Here is a 19,939-nt window from a genome sequence, read left to right on the forward strand (position 1 = left end):
CAAACGAAAATGAAAAAATGAAAAAAAAATGTAACTTTAAGTGGATTTCAGTCAAAAAATAAAAAAATTATGTATTTTTAAAAAATATATAAAAAATAAATGGGCGATGGATATTTTCCCATTACATATTCTAAATTGACTCAACCCTAATTTGTCGTCCATTACCTCGTCTGAAAGAATTTGTGTCCGATTATGAATCAAATTAAAGTTTGTAAACGTTGACCTGTCTAAGCAAAAATGGTGCGTTTTCATTGAAAACTACAAAGTCGGTTCGGTCCAATTACGCGAGCCTAAGGCGGTCGACAACATTATAAAAACCTAAACCCGCACGCAAGCCAAGAAACGAGAAAATCCCAAATCATTCGGCAGGGAAAATCAAAACAGGAGACAAAGATGATTGAGGTGGTGCTGAACGACAGGCTCGGGAAGAAGGTGCGCGTGAAGTGCAACGAAGACGACACCATAGGCGACTTGAAGAAGCTGGTGGCGGCTCAGACCGGGACTCGAGCCGACAAGATTCGGATTCAGAAGTGGTACAACATCTACAAGGACCACATCACTCTCAAGGACTACGAGATTCACGACGGCATGGGCCTCGAACTCTATTACAGCTAAATCCACCGTTAAATATATATGCTGCTGCAAGCAGTCAATACTACTAGGTCTGCGTCGTTTGACCTTTTTATGTTTGCGTTTTGTGTTTGACATCATCGATTAGCTTTTTTTTTTTTAAGTTAATTGTGTGAAATAGGGAATATTAATTGCTGGCTTTAATTTTGGAATATTATTTATAGAGCTCTTTATTTTAATTGCGGATCTTGTTTGTTTCCTGTTTCTTAATGTTAGTGTTCTTGAAGCGTGTGGTTATTTTCTTTAGTTTAAAAGATGAAGAAATTATGGTGAATTATGGATTCAAGAAGGAAGCTTGAAATGTAATTTATCAATAGAAAATTCTGAAATAACTGTATAAGCATCTAAATTAACCAAGAGTTGGCTAAAGCAAGGGTTGTATTGAATAATATGATCAAACAGATAGATTGTATTCCACAGACGAACTTGACTTGTGGTTTCTGAAAGAGAATCAGATCAAGTCTCTCGGTACTGCTATTGCAATTTTGGAAATAATGGACTAAGAGAGGACACTTACTTCAAAGTAATAGGTAATGCTTTTGAATGTTCAGTTTGTCTACAATGTCAATCGCCAGGAGTAATTGACTAGCTGAACTTGTGCCATAGTTTTAACGGGAAAATCTTTAACGAGTAGTTTTCTCATGTTTCTTGGGCTATAGCAGTTATTATATTCAGAACTGGTCCTATAATAGGATGCTTTTTTTATTTCTCTTGTTTTGGTATGTTTACATGTTATTTTCTACTACTGCTAGAAACTTTTTGAATGCTCACATAAAAGGTCTTACCTTGGTACTTAAGGAACTGTTATATTGTTTCAGTTGTTTTTGTGTGAACTACCGTAGGAAATTCTTGTTCCTGAGAGCGTGCTGTATAGAATAGATGCACCAAATATGCCATAAACCCATCGTGATAAGTTGACGCAATAACAAAACAAAACTATTGAAATACTTAGGAAAATGTTAGAAGCTTCTTCGTTGATTTAAATTTCTTCGATTTCAAAGGCCTCTGTGATAACTATCCAACTTATGGTTTGTGTCTTTGCTCTTTTAGTTGAGATTATTGCATATCCAAGCTGCCATTTCAAGTGCCTTTTCATGTTTATTGAAAGTTTAGACTGTCTTATATGTCTGGGATTTAGGTTTCACAAGTGAACTTTTGGCTTACTCACTTTAGCTACTTGGCTTTTTTAATACTTTCCAAACAATGGTAAATTGATGAAAATGAAGTTTAGGGACATAGAGTTGATTCACTTGTGAAGTTGATCGAACCATAGAAAATTAAGTTGATATTATGCATGTATATTGGCTGTTTTAAGTATATTTTTCCAAGTTAGTCTATTTCATTGATGGTATTATGCATCTTGTTGAGTTGTGTCCCACATTAGCCAATAAAGGGGATATACTTGGGTTTATGAGGAAGATAAGTTACTCCACCTAATAGGCTAGTCTTTTGGGTTGGATACCTAAAAATTCTAGGCCAAGGGGTTGGATAACTAGAAATCATAGGCCAAGCCCCCCCAACAGTTGGTATCAGAGCTAGGTTCTAGTAGCCATAATGTGGTGGTGGAACATCTTAAGTGTGTTAGAAGAAAGGACCTGAGTCTGACAATGGTTTCGTTGGGGGGGGGGGGGGGGGGGGGGGGAGATTGTTGAGTTGTGTCTTATATTGGCTAGAAAATGAGAGATACTTGGGTTTATAAGGAGGATAGGTCACTCCACCCAATAGGTTATTCTTTTGGGTTGCATACTTAGAAATCCTGGGCCAAGGGGTTGGATGCCTAAAAATCCTAGGCCAAGCCCTTCCAACACTTCTATATACATACTCATCTGACATGAATTCAGCTAGCTAATCCTAATGGTCTCAATGACACATTGTATCTTGTTATCTTTATATGTAAGAAAAGGGAGGAAATATGGGGAGCTTGATGGCTTGTATAGATTTAAAGAAGAAATAACCAGATAATTGTGGAATATAGATAAGAGAAAATATGAAAGGGCTAATTGGAATATGACTGTGTACATGTGAGAGAGTCAATCTAGTTTTTTAATTCTCATTTGAAATTAAATTTCCTCACATTAAGTGTTATAGAGAACACATACATCCTTTGGAATTGTAGATAGCCACTTATAATACAACACTCCCCCTTGGATATCCACTATTTCAATTAGAGATAATTGGAATACCTTTGCTAGTGAAATAACCTAAACAAAAGAAGCACAACCTAGGTGGCATCATACTTTTCTTCCTTATCCCATTATTTTCCTTAGACCAAGTTTTATCCCTCTAGGTTTTATTTGTTACTGGTTTTGATGAGACAATATTGTGCCACTTTATGTTTTAGTTGCATTTCTTTTGTTTGGTTTCAGCTAGCAAAAGTGAAATATTGTGGGCTTGAAGTGGTGAGTATCCAAGGGTAAGTGTTGTATACTAAGTTGTTGTCAAGCCTTCAAAATGATGCATGTATTCGTGTGTAATAACAATTGTCATGACACTTGTCTAAATGTGTGAGAGAGGGGGGGGGGGTCTTCAAATGGTGGTGGACATCTACCGCATATGTTTCACACATTGAATGAAAAGCTTTTTGTCTCCCACTCTCTTTCATGGTCATATCACAATCACCCCCCATGCTTTCTGTTGTATATATTATATTTTATAATTATTTGGTTACTTCCTCGTGACATCTAGAACATGTTATCATTGGGATTTTATTTTTTTTTGGAGAAATATCATTGGGGTCTTGGTTGTTTGAATTGATTGTTATTTTTCTGGGGGAATCTAGTTTCTTCTGATTTGAGGAAAATTGGAGAAGCAAAGTGAACACAAAGAACCAAGTATATTACCATTTTGTTTGGTAATCTATTTCATTTCATATCCTTTGGGAAAAACCATTTACTGGCATGATCTCATCATCTTTTCAATTTTCCTTTTTTTTTTTGGTCTTTGTAAGAGATATAATTCATAGACAAGCTGAAAATGCTGACATAGTCTTAAAGATTCCGACCATTAGGAGTCCCTCTAAGATGATATTTAGTTTGAGAATTAGACTTGAATAAATGAATACTTGATCCTTATGGTGGAAAGAAGTTGTACAAGAAGTTTTAAGAGCCTAAGATGGGTGCTGATTTTGTTTTTGTGTCTCTGTGTTTGTTTTTATATGACATGATAACTATAAACACAATCGCTGTTCTATTGCTTACTAAGAAATTGCCTAGTAATGCTCTGCTTTGATTAAGATATACAGTCATGTTAATCTCTTCAAAATTATTCTGTACTGTTGATTCAAAGTTGGTAGCTGGTAAGTATCTCATCAAATGGAGAGTAAGTACTCTTTGCTGCACAACCATGCTTTATTCTTTGAAGTCTTTCTAATAATATGATCTTTAATGTAGTATCTGGATTGTTTATTTTGTTTTTGTAGTCTTGCTTTCAAAGAGTGTGTAGTTTTTCAAGTATGACAAGCCAGAAACTTACCATTTTTTTGACTCCCCCCCCCCCCCCCCCCTTTCATTTTTGTTATCAGGAACCATATGCCATAATAAGCAAGGGGTATTGGAAGATGCGGCAGGGCCAACTTTACTAATACTGTCTTGTAAGAAAAAATTTGTGAAGACTTGTAAAAACTTATTTGTGGTTATGTAACATATCTGGGATCTGGACTTACTCTCCATTTTGAATGGTGTTTAGATCTTTATCAAGGTATTGAGGTACCACATACTTGTCAGTCCATTAGGCTGATAGAATTTTGTGAATACCTTGGCTAAGTGTGTGCCATCTTTCTTGCATAAAAATGGTAGATGATCCATTAGTGAGTTGCTGTGTATGTCTATCTTGTATATCAACTACAAAACTTGTGTGGTTGATTTCTGCAGGTGGTGCAGAAAAGGCGATGAGAGTTGAGCTTATTATTTTTTACCAAATTGACAAACCTTTTGGGATAATTGGTTTTGCTCCATTTATGGTCAACGGGCTCAATATGACGCCCACTAGAAAAGCTTCATTTCATTCTGGGTTGGCCGGATCCTGCAGCCAAACTTGCTTCGATGTTGAAGTATTTTAGCAGGGTGTGAATTTTTGTTTCAACAATTTGGCGTTAGACAGTTTGCCATTTGTAATTGTAATTCTCAATCTTCATTTCATATCAAAAAATTGTTGGAAAAACTTCTTAAAGGACAATCACAGATTGAAAAGACCCTTGCGATGTTTGTGATTGAGAATTTTCAATGCCAATGACACCCAAGTGAAAACTGTTCTTCAAATATTTGCCTTTTTTGCTTCTCTTTGTTCGTCAATAATTCCTTCTAGAACCGGGGAACAAAAACTTTAATGTTTCAAGATATAATGATGATTGATGAGAGAGTTGTCACCTCCCTTGTTGACTGGACTTGTGATGATAAATCATCCGCATAAAGAAATACTCCACCGCAGAATGCGAGTTCATCCAGTTTGAATGAAACCATGGTCCTTGTTTGTCTCGTACAACTTGGACTTAATGTTCAAAACATTTTCAATTCAAAATTGTGTTCAAACTAAGTAGGCTCGGCTTCAAATACTGAAAAAATTCGAATCAAATTCACACTGAGATTGGTTTCTATAACCATAAGGTTGCTGGCCTTTTTACTTGATCTGTCTATGCATCCGAGACCAGGCATTTTGGAAGGTTCCAGACAAATACATGGTGCGGAAGGATTTAGACAAGTACATGGTGCTCTCATACCATCACCATGGACCCAAGAGTTTTCCGGGACAAATAAAGGGAACAATGGACCATTTCAACTCTGTCGATAAGGATGAGTTTGTGCTGACGGTGAAGAGAGTCCGAGACTCACTGTTGATTTTGTTGTTCAACACAAATTCAGATTAACACAGAATTCTGATCCCAATTGTATTATAGAGCCGAAGTGCCCAAGCCTCCTCTTAAGATCGTCACACATGTAACGATATTAGTAAATGTATGTTAAACTAAGTACAGTCTACATCATTATCCCATCAAGGTTGAAAGATGAAAAAACACTTCCCATATTTAGTTGAAATCTGTAAACCATTTGAATCACACAATACAAATATTAAATATGTTCGACAAGTTTCTCGTTTTGACAATTGAGAGTTAAAGACTTCGAATAAATGTTTATAGAAGGAAACAGCTAGACGGGTCCGATGTTCCATGTTCTAAAATGTCTGTAATTACTTATTCCCATGCACGTTGGTTACGTGGCTGTTCAATTACGACTTAAAATAAATAATAAAAAAAACCCAAAAAAAATAATAAAGAACATTAAGTTCAAAACAAAACTCAAAAACAATAAGAAGACAGGCTGCAAATTTTTAATTTGCCATCTTCTCTTCTAACCTGATTTTTTTAATCTCGAGTAAATACACTTAAATGATTGGCGATTGATTGTTAATAAATAAGAATATAATAATTAAAAAAATCTTGATTATACATTAATAAAAATTAATATGCGTCAAAACTTACATGAGAAGATTCTATCTGATATCTTCTTCATTGTATTGACTTAAGGGAAGCCAACATATTACTGTGAATTCTTGGATCTTGTTCATTAAAATAGCACCATTAAAACAGCTTGCTTTGCACCAATTAAAAGTCTTTGAAACTTGCAACGAGGACTACTCAGTACTCAACGCTTCATTGATCGTTCGGTAAAACAATTATCTCATCTGGGCTTAAAATCTCGTCTTGCTGTCATACAACATGTGTCGTCTTGACTCTTGAGCAAAATTAATAATTAATGCAATCAAACCTACCTTCTCTTTATTAGATAATTTGTCAAATAAAAGATCTTACGATGCTCGGCATTTGACATTTCAACCTTCACTTTTTGTAATACAAAAAAATATTATAGCCTCAAATACTTAAAATTTGGAATATAAAAAACAACAATGTTTGTGGGGTTTCAAATTTTTAATTAAAATATTATCTACAATCCACACTTAACCATTGGGTACTGTTATTTGAACAATAGTAAGACAATAAAAAGATAAAAAAGATAGGTATTGTTTATGTTACAGTAGTATACAAAACGACAACATTATTTATATCATAATGCTATCGTTTCTGTCTTATTGTTGTTCAAATAATATTTTCCTAAATAGAGTTAAGTTGGACCGAAAAAGGGCAAACGTCTTTCTACTTGAATATTAATATTTTGGTATTTTATGTTTTGAACTTTTTTCTTCCTAGCTATACTTTTAAATACATTCCTAATTAAGCAATTTCGAAATTTCATTTGAATATATCAATTCAACCTATATTAGTATTCTACTAAAAAGGGTTTGAAATTTGGGTAGCTGAAAAGTTATATATAAAAATATGTACAAGGGATCAAGATCCCAAAGGCATCAATGGTGCACGTTCTCACTTGGTTCACGTGCCCTGACCCTGACTGATATGATGTTAACTTATTTTCTTTGTAAAGTCAAGCACGGGTTTTTAATTATGTTTGAAGCAAAGATAAGCAAAGCTAGGGCAAGTCTGGAAGAAGAACGTTGGCAAATGGCAGAGAAGCATTCCTTGACTCACGAATCTTTGTCTGCCTCGTGCAACTTAATTAACACACTTTTGCTACACTACACTTCATTTATTTATTAATTTTTTCCTCCCAAGGCTTAATTAATCTTTGACTTTGCAACTTCTTAACCATGGTTACTACTACTTAAATCATATCGTTTAGAGTTTGAGCTAATCCATACAGTTAATTATTTAATTACTCAAATCCCAAGTAATTAAATATATTTTATATTTTCCATCATCGACCTTTGTGGCACAAGACTCGCTTAGAAACTTAGAATCACGAAATCCTTTCTTCTGATCAAGCGTCCCACTACCACTACAAAATTAAGTGCTTATTTAGTTGTTTTTCTTTTCACATCTTAAATAAATAAAAGAATTGAGGAATTGAGTAAATTATAACACTTTGACATTAAAAGGGTTCTTTCTATTTCGGCAAAAATCCATCAAAATAAGGTTTTATTTATTTATTTATAATAATGCCTTACCCCTCTTAATGAAGTTTAATTACAATGTGTCTAACAAAAATTATATCTTTACTAAGAAATATCAGTAAATCTGCGTGGTTGATCGGGATTTTGATTTTGTCTTTGGTTACAACTTCTAATCAGATTTCTTAGGAGATATTAACAGAACAGCAAATTTTTCTTCTTTTTTTCCCCCCTACTAACCAGGCTAGGGCTTTTTGCAACAATATAATGTCAATGTCGCGATCCAAACAAGACATCCCATAATATCTGGGTTCTGTTCTCTTACAAGATCCAAGATTTCATTACATAACCATTGATTTGGTTTTGGTGTTTTCCCATTCAAACTTGAAATTTTTTGTCACCATTTTACCAAATTTCAAGACCTAATTTTAATTAACTAGGTACAAAAACAGTTGAGGTGAAGTATAGGCAAACACGCCTAGTCTTTGAAGTTCCACTAAGGTACAACAGAAAACATGGACAACAAGATGGACCAAAAATTTGTCTCTATCTTTGACGGCAAGTGACATGAAGTATGAACTCTCAAATCCAGGAGACTGCTAAAAGGCTTTCCAAGGTGCCGAAATGTTCAAACATAGACAAGCCCTAGGCACGCTTTCTACTTTATGCTACTTTTCTTTGCCAAGCATTTCTATTTGTTAATAATTAGTAGTCTTTGAATGACTTTTTTATTTTATATCTTTTTTAAAAAAAAATTAATGAAATTATATATTGTTGGTTTTAAATTATTGACGACAATAGGCTTTCTGAACGTGCATCCTAAAGCCAAAATCAAAATTAAAAACATTACAACGTATTTTTGCATGTCCACTTGTAAGTTCAAAGATATATATATATATATATATATATATATATATATATATATAAACAGCAAATGAAACTAAGAGCAAACTTGAGAATCTGTATTAACAAACATGAACTACAATATCCCAAAAATTGGATGAAGCGGACTTCTCCAACAACACCCAAAAAGACAAAAAAGAAAAGCAAATGAGAAACAAAGGTTTTGGAAACTGTACAATTATCGAAAACTAGAACTTCTCTTGATCTCTATCTTCCTACACTGTCACTGCCTGAATCTGTGAGAATAGTTAGCCTTCTTGCTGTCTTCAGAAACTCACTGCAATAGCAACCCCGATAAAGAAACGTATAAGACTTTGTTAATATGTTAAACAGGAAGAGGATTCCAGTAAACACCAAGAAAGTGACTGAAAGAATATGAAACCAATTACCTGAAGGGCTCATCTCCAGTGTGTTTAACAGAACCGGCTGCATCCCGGTACAGCACATTGCTAAACATCTCTGCACTTTCTATGCCAAACATGTTGGCTAGCTTTCCATATAGCTCCTCGTACGATCCTAGGACAGACAGATCAAGGGTTCGACCTACATCCTCCGATTCCATGAACACCTTGCAGTGACCCATCTCCAAACCTAGGTCTGATTTTTTGTGATCTTTGCACCAAGGAGACCCTTCATCGGAAGAGTTTTCCAACGGACCGTTCTGATGCACCGCAGAACCAGAACCATCAGAAGAAATTGCTGTCTTCTCTGGGTTCCCATCTGATAAACTGTTTACAATCGTATCACCAGAACAGCTTTGAGAGCTATTTTGCTGGGGAAGAATGAGTTGACCGAACAATATGATGTGGGGTGTCTTTACTTCAATGTTATCCTTAAAACTCTGAGTGGGATTTCCCATAGTCAGCAGACAAGAAATATTTTTACTATTTCCGGTTTCACTCATAAAATTGGCACTTGAAACTCTAGCAGGTCTTGTAGTATGTTCAAGCTGCTGAAAGCCCAGTGGAAACAGACTCGACTGCAGTTTGTTGAAGTGGAGATCTGATGAAGATAGTCCATATTGGGCATGCCTGGCTCCCTGTATGCCTGCAGGAATATTGTCTGAAATACAACAAAAGGGGCTGCTAGTCACGAGGGGGTTCCTGGTAAATGATGGTGTTGGAAGTTGGTTAATTAAGGAGAAATCGGAATGTTCAGGAAGCCGCAACTTTTTCCTTGCAGGAGAGAAGGGAGAGAGATGAATGGCCGGTATGTTTGATACCAATTCAACCAACCATGGGCTAACACGCTTCACATTCTGAAGTAGATCGGGCTCATCCCATGCTACCTTCAAGATAAATATTTGCAGAGAAGGTTTCAGAAGCAAGCATAAATTAAATAAAAAAATATAACAAAAAACTGAATCACTGAAGTGAGGGAAAGAGTTCAGATTCCAATTTCAGAGAGACTAAAACTTGGAATATAAAAGTAAAAAATACGTCAGATGATTGAAGCAAACAACATAATTAACATCATCTCATATGGAACACTGTATTAAACCATTGTCACTTTGCTATGAATTTTACTGGTTTGTATATCACAAGCTATTCATTTCTGACCAGTTGCTTTCAGCTTACAAGAAATTACTTCACATGATCCAGCTATGGGCTATTCTGATTAAATTTGCAACTATGGCTCATGCAAGTTGTGTAAGAACGATAATGCGTTTCAGATTCAGTACCAAAAAGGCAGATAAATAGAGCAATTGCATGTAACAAAATTCAGACTTGAAAAAGAAAAAAAAAAACAAAACTTTACAATTATAAGAATTAACAAAAGTAAAAAAGAATTGAAAATGATCACTTAAAAGTACCTGAAGAAGTCGCCATGGAGAATTAGGCCAACGAATGGGATCAGCAACCTGAACAGAAGAAATGGTTCCCATAAACCAACTGATCCGAGATGAATCCTCAGTTTCAAAAGCCATTTTGAATCTCATCCCAGAACACCACTGGATTTGCATAGCGGCTCTGACAGCTGAGGCCTTCACAACAAACTCTGGAGTGCTCGCACGTGGGTAGTAAACAACCTCAAATGGTTGGCCATTGGCGGCAAGAGCTGCTGCTTCAGTAACGGACTCAGCCCTCACTCTCCCCCTCAAGTCACTACTTGAATTTCTCCTAGATGACTTATTCTCATCCTCCCTCATATAGCCCGAATACCCCCCAAATGGGAACCCACAGTTTCCACCACCTGAATTCCACCCAACAGAATAATCAGATCCACCACCAATCCCTCCTTTCTTAGCCCTTCGAATTCCCACACAGAGATCCCCATTTTCTGCTCTCAGAAAAACTATCGAATCCCCAGCAACAAGCTTCTTCTGGTTCACAAAATTACTCCACCCAGTCGTCAAAAGATGACGACGAGGAGTCCCCCTATAAATATGCCTAAACTTCCACACTTCACCATGCACATCCTTTGCAAGAATGGTTTGAACAGGAGGTTCTGCACTATAATCCAATCTCGGAAATATAGTCTCTGCGCAATAGCGTGGAACAGAGAAACCCCCGCCATTATTTGCATCAGATTGTGTCAAAGTCTTAGCAAAAGAAGCCGGCTTTTCACTGCTCTCATTGCCAATTCCTCCATTCCCATCAAACCCCACATCCTCAAAATCATCAAAGCCATTGCTCTTCAACGCAATAAGCCTAATTCTAGCATAAACCTCATCAGTCTCAGCATCTGCCATAAACTTTATGGCAGTTACTCGACAAGGGATCATCGAAGGAATGTTAAAATTTGGCAATTCAACATTCCCCTTGGCATGTTCCAAGTGTCCCTGAGGAAAATAAAAGACTTTAGAGTTAATTTGTGGCATTTGAACCATACCACCAGCACAGGCATGCCAGAGTTGTGAATCCAAGCAGCTTTCTCCAGTTGGATTCTTCTTCATTGCGTCTTTTGCTGAATCCATAACCGTAATCATTGCTCAATTATGCTCCCTCTGAAGCATAAAAATCCTTCCTTTTGCCGGCTGCTGTCAAAATACTGACACCACATAAACAAATATATACAAACTTGTCAGATATATGGGGAAAAAAAAAATCCATCTTGCTGAACAAAATCACATTTTTCTTCATTTTTATCAACGACCCATCAAAGAAAACAAAAATCCCATCGGAAAAAAAGAAGTTACAAAATCTTTTACCTTAATCTCTCAAAAAGAAATCAGCAAAAACTTGTCTTAAACTGAACGGAGGGTTTAGAACAGAGAGGAGAGAGTTGGGTGTTTTTGTGTTTGGGGGAAAAGTGAGAGTTTAAAAGAAAAGAGAGTGTGTGCGCGCGTTGTGATTGAGTTCAAGAGTGAAAGGTGTTAGAAAGCGTGAAGCTTCGTTGGTTTTGGTTTGCCGACCAGACCAGACTCTTCAGTGTTGTTAAAACAAGTATGTGAAAACAAATGAAAACTGCCTTTTTATTTTATTTCATTTATTTATTGATTTGTGTGCTTTTACGATTGTTTTGGATCGCATAAGTCTACTACTACAGCCAAATTCAGGTGATTTTAACTGATCTTCAGAAATTAAAAAAATAAATAATAAAATAAATATAGTTTTTTTAGTTTTTCTTTTTTGACATTTCTTTTTAACTTCTTCTATTTCATTCAGATCTCCAACCCACGCTTCTATCAGTTTCCCTTACCTTCACGTCAAGCGAGTGAGATTACTCTCCTTACGTTAATTACATGAATTTTTTATTATCACGAAAGGAGTCATCATCTTGCATATTATAAACGTTTTCAGATTATGTCATATATTTTTCCTGCTTTCATATGATAAGTGTTTTCATGTTATAAGTGCGTTCATTTTTATATTATAATAAATACATCATTAAAATTCTTTAATGTTATGAAATTGGTTTATTTTTATTTTAAGTTTTCTGTCATTTTAATGTTAATATCACCGAGATATATTATTAAATTTTATTTTTTTAAAATATGATTATAACTCATAAGAGTATTAATTCTTATGCGGATGGATATTTATAATAAATATGCTTTGCGAGTCGGAATTTCTATAATTATATTTGTTTCACTATTAAAAGAATGTAAAAATATTATACTTAAATTACTTCCTATAATTTCTAAATTATATGTTATAGTTGACAATAGCCGTACGCAAAATTTGTCCTTATAGTCTTCCTCCGACCCCCAAATCAAATTATATACAACAAAAAATAAATAATACAATAGTGGTTAGTCAAACCATTTAAATTTTGATCCAGAGTGTGTTCCACGCGATAGAAGAGCGAGTGGGAGTGGGTGATGGGACAAATCCCCTCATAATCATGAAAGAAGCATCCAAATAATAAAATAGAAAAACACAGAATTTATACTTAATCGTTATTTAATGAAAAATAAAATTGAAAAGATAATCCCCCGAAAAGGGGATTTTGGTTTGATCTCACGAGATCTTGAAAAAAATCGCGAGTTTCATGTACAGCTCTGAAATCAAGGCGAAACCCAACCAGATACATTTGACCACAGTTAAAAAGCTTCATCTAGCCCAAGGCCCTAACTCCACGGAACTAACCACGGTTAATTTTCTTTTTCAAAAACTAACCACGGTTAACTAACAATGGTCCATGTTCCATTGGTCAACACCCCACACCAAGACTCTTCCTTGTTACTTTGGTTGTTAACTGCGCCCCCGATTTTTGGGTCGGGACTAGATTTGGTCCGGTAAATTTATCTTAATCACGAGGGCATATTAGGGATATAAAATAGTTTATTTTACATTTACAAATAAGCCCTTCATAGTTTCATAATCCATCACATAAGTCCAATTATTTTTCCAAAAAAAAAACAAACTACTTATTCTTCTAATCGAACAAATTCGTATCGTAGGAAGTTTGATCTAATGTGCACAATTGCGCACCATAAGGTGTATGAATACGGATCAGAATTCTCTCCTGATCTGATCATGTCCTGAGCAAATAATTCAATTACTGATTGGTAGTTAATAAATAAAAAAATAAAAGAAGTTGAATCTTACTCATACACTACTACTAAAAAACACATGTCAGAAGATCTTAAAAAATTCGGAAGAGATCATAACAGGAGAGGATCATTTTCTCATGAATACACGTGTAGTGCGCTCCTATTGGTAGAGCTGTAGACTTTGCAAACACAACTTCGTCAATAGAAGCCCATCATGCATGCAATTACGCACCCATGATATAGAAGGATAAATAAAAGTTATCCATTGTTTTCATATGAGTCCTTGTTCAAGTTGGGACTTTTGTCTTTAATTCGTTACGGTTTGGTAAGTAAAATAAGATTTAAGCTAGGATTAAGGAATGTTATAAAATAGAAGTACGACGGTGACATCGCGATTAAGGACACATATAATATGACGATAATAAGAGGTGCGTGGAAAAGCCAAAGTGTTTAGGCTATGATTATGACTTTGGCCGGACTAGTTTAGGGACATTTTCCTAGAATGTTAATCTTTTAGACAACATTGGAAAAGAAGAAAAATGGTGTTGTCAAATGCTTCTTACATGCGTGAATGGTTGAAACATCAATTTTGTTCTAAATGTTCGCTTCAATTGTCAATTATTCCACCAATTTTGAAATGATTTTATTCATTTAAGTTTGGTGGCTGATGCAAGCGCCCTCATTTTTTTCATGCGGACAAGCTTTTAAATTATGTGGTTCAATAGAATCAGTGCGGACACTTTTTATTAAACTACATAGTTTAATAGTATGTCTGTATTAAAAAAAAATTAAAACAATGGCATATGAGAACAATAAAATATAAATTTTAATACATCAGAGACTGTGTTTTTTTTTTAGTAGATTCAAATTATTTTTTATTATATTTTACTGGCATCCTCACTTTAACAAAATGAGAATATCCTCGCTAGATAATGATTATGTATATATATCTAATTTCTAATCAATTGTCAATTAATTTTGTTTTTCCTAAAACACATCCTATCACTTATCTCTTAAAATAAAACCCTATTTATGGGTATTTTTGCTTACTAGAGTAATATAATAAAGTAGTTTGTGTGATAAAAAAAAAAAGGTTGGAGAAAAGAATAAAAAGTAATGAAAATTGAAAATAATAAAGCGAGCCTTATAATATTTTTATGCAAACTATTACGATAGGGCCACGTCTGTTTATACCTATTAATCTATACAAAACACTTGGCAATTCTATCATTTTGGATGTTATAGGTTTTTATATTTTCAATATTTGAAAGAAATAGCACTAAAAATTGGCTTTATAACTACTTTAGAGAACAACATTACTTGAATTGAATTTCCATTACATCTTTGTACGCACATTAATTGTTTGATATAGACAATGCACCAATAGTTTTATTGAGCACTGTGGTAATTGATAACCATGCACAATAATTATCTTTTAATTCAAACAAAGATATATGTCCCTTAAAAATATAAATTGTACACCACACACAAAATTCATTCTCACCCACTAATTCTTTTTTCATTAAAGATGAGTAGATTGCATTACAAGAATTCTTTATTATACCTTTTTATTGTAGAAAATTAGATTTAACAGAAAATTATTAAAAGAGAGGGAAAATTGCCCAATAGATACTTTTTTTTTTTCCATTCATTGATGTCATGTATGACAAAATATCCAAAATAAAGATGCATTCCATGGTATATTATCTATTTTTTAATTAATTAATTTTTTCTTCTGATTCTACTTTCTCTTATAACTACTAAAGAAAATATAATTTTATTCGCAAAAAAAGTATAAAACATTCGAGAGAATCTAATAATGATTCCAGTGCGTTTAGAAAGTGACATTTTAACCAAACATACAGCCTACAAAGAGACACGAATGGATAAGACATAAACAGTTTGCGAACAAAAACAGCGAAAATGACACCATTTTTTTGTCTTGGCCAATATTTGCCACACCTCTTCTCCAACAGACTTTTTCAATTAATTAATTGTTTTAGCGACCTCTCATCTTTCAAGATTCAATTTAGTTGGTTGAATGGCTCTCATTTTCTTCTTGAATTTAAATAAAAAATATATATATTTTTTTTTTTTTAAAAAAAAAAGTGTTTTCTTCTACCTTCAAGTTTGGTTGGCCTTTACATCTCACCCAACGCTACCCTATTTTTAAGAGATTGTCTTGTGGTTGTCTTTCTTAATGAGGGCTATGACAGGGACCAATTTGAAAAGCAGGAAAAAAAAAAAATTACTTTTTGTTGTTTGAATTATCAATTGTGCGTGTGTGCGTGCGAGCGAATATGTGTATATATTCGATTGTGTATTTATTATTGGAGTTAAAATGCATGACCTTATATCTGACCTCTTCCTAATCTAACGAAGGATTGAAAATTTTGGGGGACTAAAAGTCATTATAGTAAACTCTTAGGGGGATAAATTCTTTCAAAATAAATTATCATTTTGTGGGCAAAATTTATAACCTATACGAAATGTCTTTTTATCTTTAAAATAAGTTTTGAGCGAAAAATATCTGCTTCAAGTCTTAAAGTAAAACTGTTATGGTGAAAGACATGTGCATAAAAATTAAAACATATTATATATACTTTATTGGGACAAACCTATGGTGTAACTGTGGTACCATACCACAGCTGCACCAAGTCATTGGATCTAACTGCACACATGTACTATAACTAGATCTAATGGCTAGGTGCAGCTATAGTATGGTGCCACAGTTGCACCATAACTGGACCCACTTTATTGTTGGGTTAGAATTATTATAGGTGTTATTAAAGCTAACTTGTGACTCGATACATGAATTGGTTGATCTTTACAAGAATGTAAGGTCTTAAAAGAGGAGATATTGTCGCGTAAAAATTGAATAACACTTACATAAAGTCCGAAAATAAATTCTTGCCAAACTCAAAGTTAACAATTTTTTTTTTTGTATTTCTTTGTAAAAGTTGATCAACAACATCCTTTTTTGTTTCATTTTGCAAATTAATCCTTCAATTTCTAAACATTGATGAAATTAATTTATATTTATGTTTGTATGATAGAACACGAGCCAAGTAAAAATCAATTCAATTACAAAAAGTCAATATACTTTTGGGATTCAACAAAAATCAGCTATAAATAAAATCAAAACAACCAACCATTCTTTAAATTCGCAGCATTTGTAGTGCATAAATTTAAATTAAATCTCTTTGCAGTCATGATATATATATTTGAGACAAAGACAATATTAAAATTTAAAAATCACTGCCTTTTAAACCAATTCACGCCCACAACGCAAACAGACAACACAAAAAGAAAATATTATCTTTTTGCACCCCTCATCCCCCCAAAACCCCCCCCCCCCCCCCCCCCCCCAAAAAAAAATCAATGGAATGGAAAATAAATCTAAATTAATATGTGGGCCCTCATGTACAGTCCGATTTCTCTGTGCCGCCGACAGATGGTGCATGTCCCTTTCCATCGGCATACAAGTGGACAAAATCTATATTATTTTGCTTGCCACCGGCTGCACTCAAATATTTTTTTTTCAATTTACTTTTTTTATTTTATTTTTCACAACCAATATATTTTTATCGAATTAAAATTAATCTACAACTTATCTTATCCTATCTTAAGATTTTACATAACTAAATTCATAAAGCGTGATGATTTTCAAAAGTTAAAAAGAAAAATTTAGTAGTCGACACTCTTTTATTATATATTTTTTTTAGATTGATGTTTTACATTATAAACACGTAGTCATAGGTCAGTTATTCAAATTCGATAATAATTTATAAGGATTTTGCTATGTTATATGTACACAATCCACAAGAACCACATAGTTATGTGAGTCCGATAATTTATGTAGTTTTTATAAATAGTATATGTTACATTACATGTAACATAGGGACTCCCAATTTATAATGAAAATTATTTTAACCCAAAAATAACGGAGGATGAATTGGAAAGGCCAGATTTGTCGTATTGGGGCCCTCGATATAATCGCAACCGTTGTTAGTCACGGACAAAACCGAGCAGTCAATTTAAGCACCGCCGGTTCTGATTCCATCAGATCACTGGTTCAACCAAACCGGGCACCCCTCAGTTTGACAGCTACGGGACAAGTCCCTCAAGCCTTTTGTCGTGTTTTTCCGTCACGGGGCACTCCGTAAGAAGCTTCCACGTGTCGTGAAGGTATGTCGTTTGATTGTTATTGGCCCCCACCTACTGTGAGATTCTCGTCGGTTAAAATGATGGCAATGTGACGCGTGGGAGCCCCAAGGCCCGGGCCCCACCACGAATCTCTGTCTTTACTTGCGGCCGTGGGTTCGGAAGATACAACAACTTACGTGGCATGGCTTGGTAAATAATTTTCAAATATTTTATATGGATGCAAACACCTAATAATAATAATTGTTATTCATATCTTTAACTCAAATTAAAATTAAAATTAAATGATTAAGAACGTCTAAAAAAAAGGTCTTAATACATACATAATACATATATTTAACTCAAAAATCTTCCTTTTTATTATTTTGTGGACTATAAATATTATAAATTTACACGGATATGAATAATAGAATGTGATTGATATGTGACTCACATATCATAAAAACACATCTATCTTAAATGGAAGTAAAAATTTAATCCGATATCTAAAGTACAAAGGTTGAATTATATATTAACCCTCCTCCAAACAAGGAGTTGTCATATCTGATGATGGTAAGTTCAGAAAAATATGAAAAGAAAGAAGAAAAGGGTGTGTTGACGATAAATGGATCTAATGATAACAATTGCTCAATGCCCCACCTGCCATGAATGAAGAAAGGAATTTAATGATGAGAAGTTTTACTATACCCACAACATTTTATTCTAATATGCCACCTATTATTTGCTCCTGCCCAACCCGCCACTGCTTTTCTCTTTTCTTTTCTTTTTTTTTTCTTTTTTTCTCTCTTCCAGCTAACACCTTTACATATTTTCTATAAAATGTAACTTAGGAGCTCTCTTAAGTTAAAAAAAAAAAAAAAGCAACATCAAAAGTCTAAAATAACACTATAAATAGAACTGATATAAATTAGTTTCAATAATAATCTGATTTGTAAAAATATCCGTTATAATTTTATGTAATATAAGTTAGTATTTTTGAACAATAATTTCATATAATAATAATAATAATAACACTATAAATATCGTCCAACATCGATCAAGACTCCTGCTAAATGAGGGATAAGATGATGAGGTGGGTCAGGCTTGTTGGCGTGTGGTTCGATTATTGTTTATTCTTACAAGGAAAAGGGCAAAAAAAAAAAAAAAGAAAGAAAAGAAAAGAAGAATTTGCTTAGATATTGATTTTAACATGTCAACGCATGCATGATGCATATGTGCCCCAGTTTCGTCAAGACACCTAATAATCATTCATGATTTGATCCGAACAACACACCGTAGAAATTTTAAAAAAGCTCTTAAAACTTTTTATATAGGTTAAATGATAATAACTTAACATGGTAAACAAAACAAGTTCATTTGACTTTATTCCATTTTCTATACTGTAAAGATTCTCTGTCTCTTGATGTGAAATCGATTCTCATCTCCTCTCTCCTCAGTAATATCTGAGGTAGATGGATCTTCTTCATTACTGACCATTTTTTTTTTATTTTCATTTAAGGACTTGCATTCGTGGCTAATAATTTTTATACTATAATTAAATTATGAAGAAAGAAAAGAAGATTCAGTATGCAAAGAGTTTCTCTTTAAGGAGTTAACCCTACAACATATACATGGGTGGGCATTCATTTTCTCTTTAAGCATGCATGCATGCATGCTTGCTCGCATGAGGAGTGAGTTAGGAGATAAAAACAAAAAAAAAGAAAAAAGGATATTTTGATTAAAGAAAACACAAAATGGGTACTGCAAGTTGGAAAAGTTAATAATTCTGCTGGCATGGATCTACCAAAAAAGGTTTAGGAGGCAAAGGAACATTGGTAGCTCCAAAACGGGGCAGTTTTGAACGGTTGAAAATGAATGCTTTAAATGCTGTCTTTAATTAAATTGGATTGAATTAAACGAAGTTGACTGACTCGGTACAATTGAAATTTGCTCCTGGCTGTGGAATTTCACTTCAATCTTCGTTTTCTGAGGAGACCACCCCCAAGACATTGCATTAAATTTGCAGCCACATGAAATTTTTTTTTTTTGTTGAATCAAATTAATTAAAATGGGGACATTAATTGCAACATGTGTTGAAACCATGGCTTGGGCCTGCTTACATGCCGCTCTGGTGGCCACGGCCGGCGCCCTCGCTTGAGCTATTATGTCTTTTGCCTTTAAGTTCAAATGTGCAATTATTATCACGTCTGCCTCATTTATCTTTGTTTATTTTTATTTTTTTTAACTTCAGCATCTGAGTTAAAGATCCGTGGCTAGCTACATTAAATGTTAACTCTTCAAGTGTTAAATTTGTGTTGCAAGTGGTACAAAAGTTTATTAAACAGAAGAAGAGCCAGGGAGGGTACA

General features: G+C 34.1%; 2 protein-coding genes across 3 annotated transcripts; one reads left to right on the top strand and one right to left on the bottom strand.

Annotated features, from left to right (window-relative positions):
* Window positions 1-275: 275 nt before the first annotated feature.
* On the top strand, window positions 276-4,450 carry LOC18045712 (ubiquitin-like protein 5). Of its 2 annotated transcripts, XR_002905924.1 has the most exons (3): window positions 276-662; window positions 2,997-3,043; window positions 4,151-4,450. XR_002905924.1 is itself a non-coding variant. In XM_024185453.1 (2 exons), the coding sequence occupies exon 1, from the start codon at window positions 394-396 to the stop codon at window positions 613-615; it is 222 nt and encodes a 73-aa protein (XP_024041221.1). In that variant the 5' UTR covers window positions 277-393; the 3' UTR covers window positions 616-662; window positions 4,151-4,439. The 2 variants fall into 2 exon arrangements, 1 of the variants encoding a protein (XP_024041221.1); XM_024185453.1 differs by lacking the exon at window positions 2,997-3,043 and having other exon boundaries at window positions 277-662; window positions 4,151-4,439.
* A 4,074-nt stretch (window positions 4,451-8,524) lies between these two features.
* LOC18045713 (auxin response factor 16) lies at window positions 8,525-11,901 on the bottom strand. The gene is made up of 4 exons (XM_006436370.2): window positions 11,642-11,901; window positions 10,304-11,481; window positions 8,880-9,778; window positions 8,525-8,767 (listed from the first exon to the last, which is right to left on the bottom strand). The coding sequence occupies exons 2-4, from the start codon at window positions 11,417-11,419 to the stop codon at window positions 8,698-8,700; spliced, it is 2,085 nt and encodes a 694-aa protein (XP_006436433.1). The 5' UTR covers window positions 11,420-11,481; window positions 11,642-11,901; the 3' UTR covers window positions 8,525-8,697.
* Between the last annotated feature and the right edge of the window lie 8,038 nt (window positions 11,902-19,939).

The sequence above is a fragment of the Citrus clementina genome, unplaced genomic scaffold, assembly GCF_000493195.1.
Source record: "Citrus clementina cultivar Clemenules unplaced genomic scaffold, Citrus_clementina_v1.0 scaffold_4, whole genome shotgun sequence".
NCBI lineage: Eukaryota > Viridiplantae > Streptophyta > Magnoliopsida > Sapindales > Rutaceae > Citrus > Citrus x clementina.

What these genes read in the sequence shown, in the direction of transcription:
- LOC18045712 (XM_024185453.1), top strand. Translation starts at nt 394, where the DNA reads ATGATTGAGGTGGTGCTGAACGACAGGCTCGGGAAGAAGGTGCGCGTG.
- LOC18045713 (XM_006436370.2), bottom strand. Translation starts at nt 11,419, where the DNA reads ATGATTACGGTTATGGATTCAGCAAAAGACGCAATGAAGAAGAATCCA. An exon ending in CTCCATGGCGACTTCTTCAG is followed by an intron (nt 9,779 to 10,303) that starts GTACTTTTAAGT and finishes TTTATCTTGAAG; the next exon opens with GTAGCATGGGATGAGCCCGA. An exon ending in ACTGGAGATGAGCCCTTCAG is followed by an intron (nt 8,768 to 8,879) that starts GTAATTGGTTTC and finishes TTGCTATTGCAG; the next exon opens with TGAGTTTCTGAAGACAGCAA.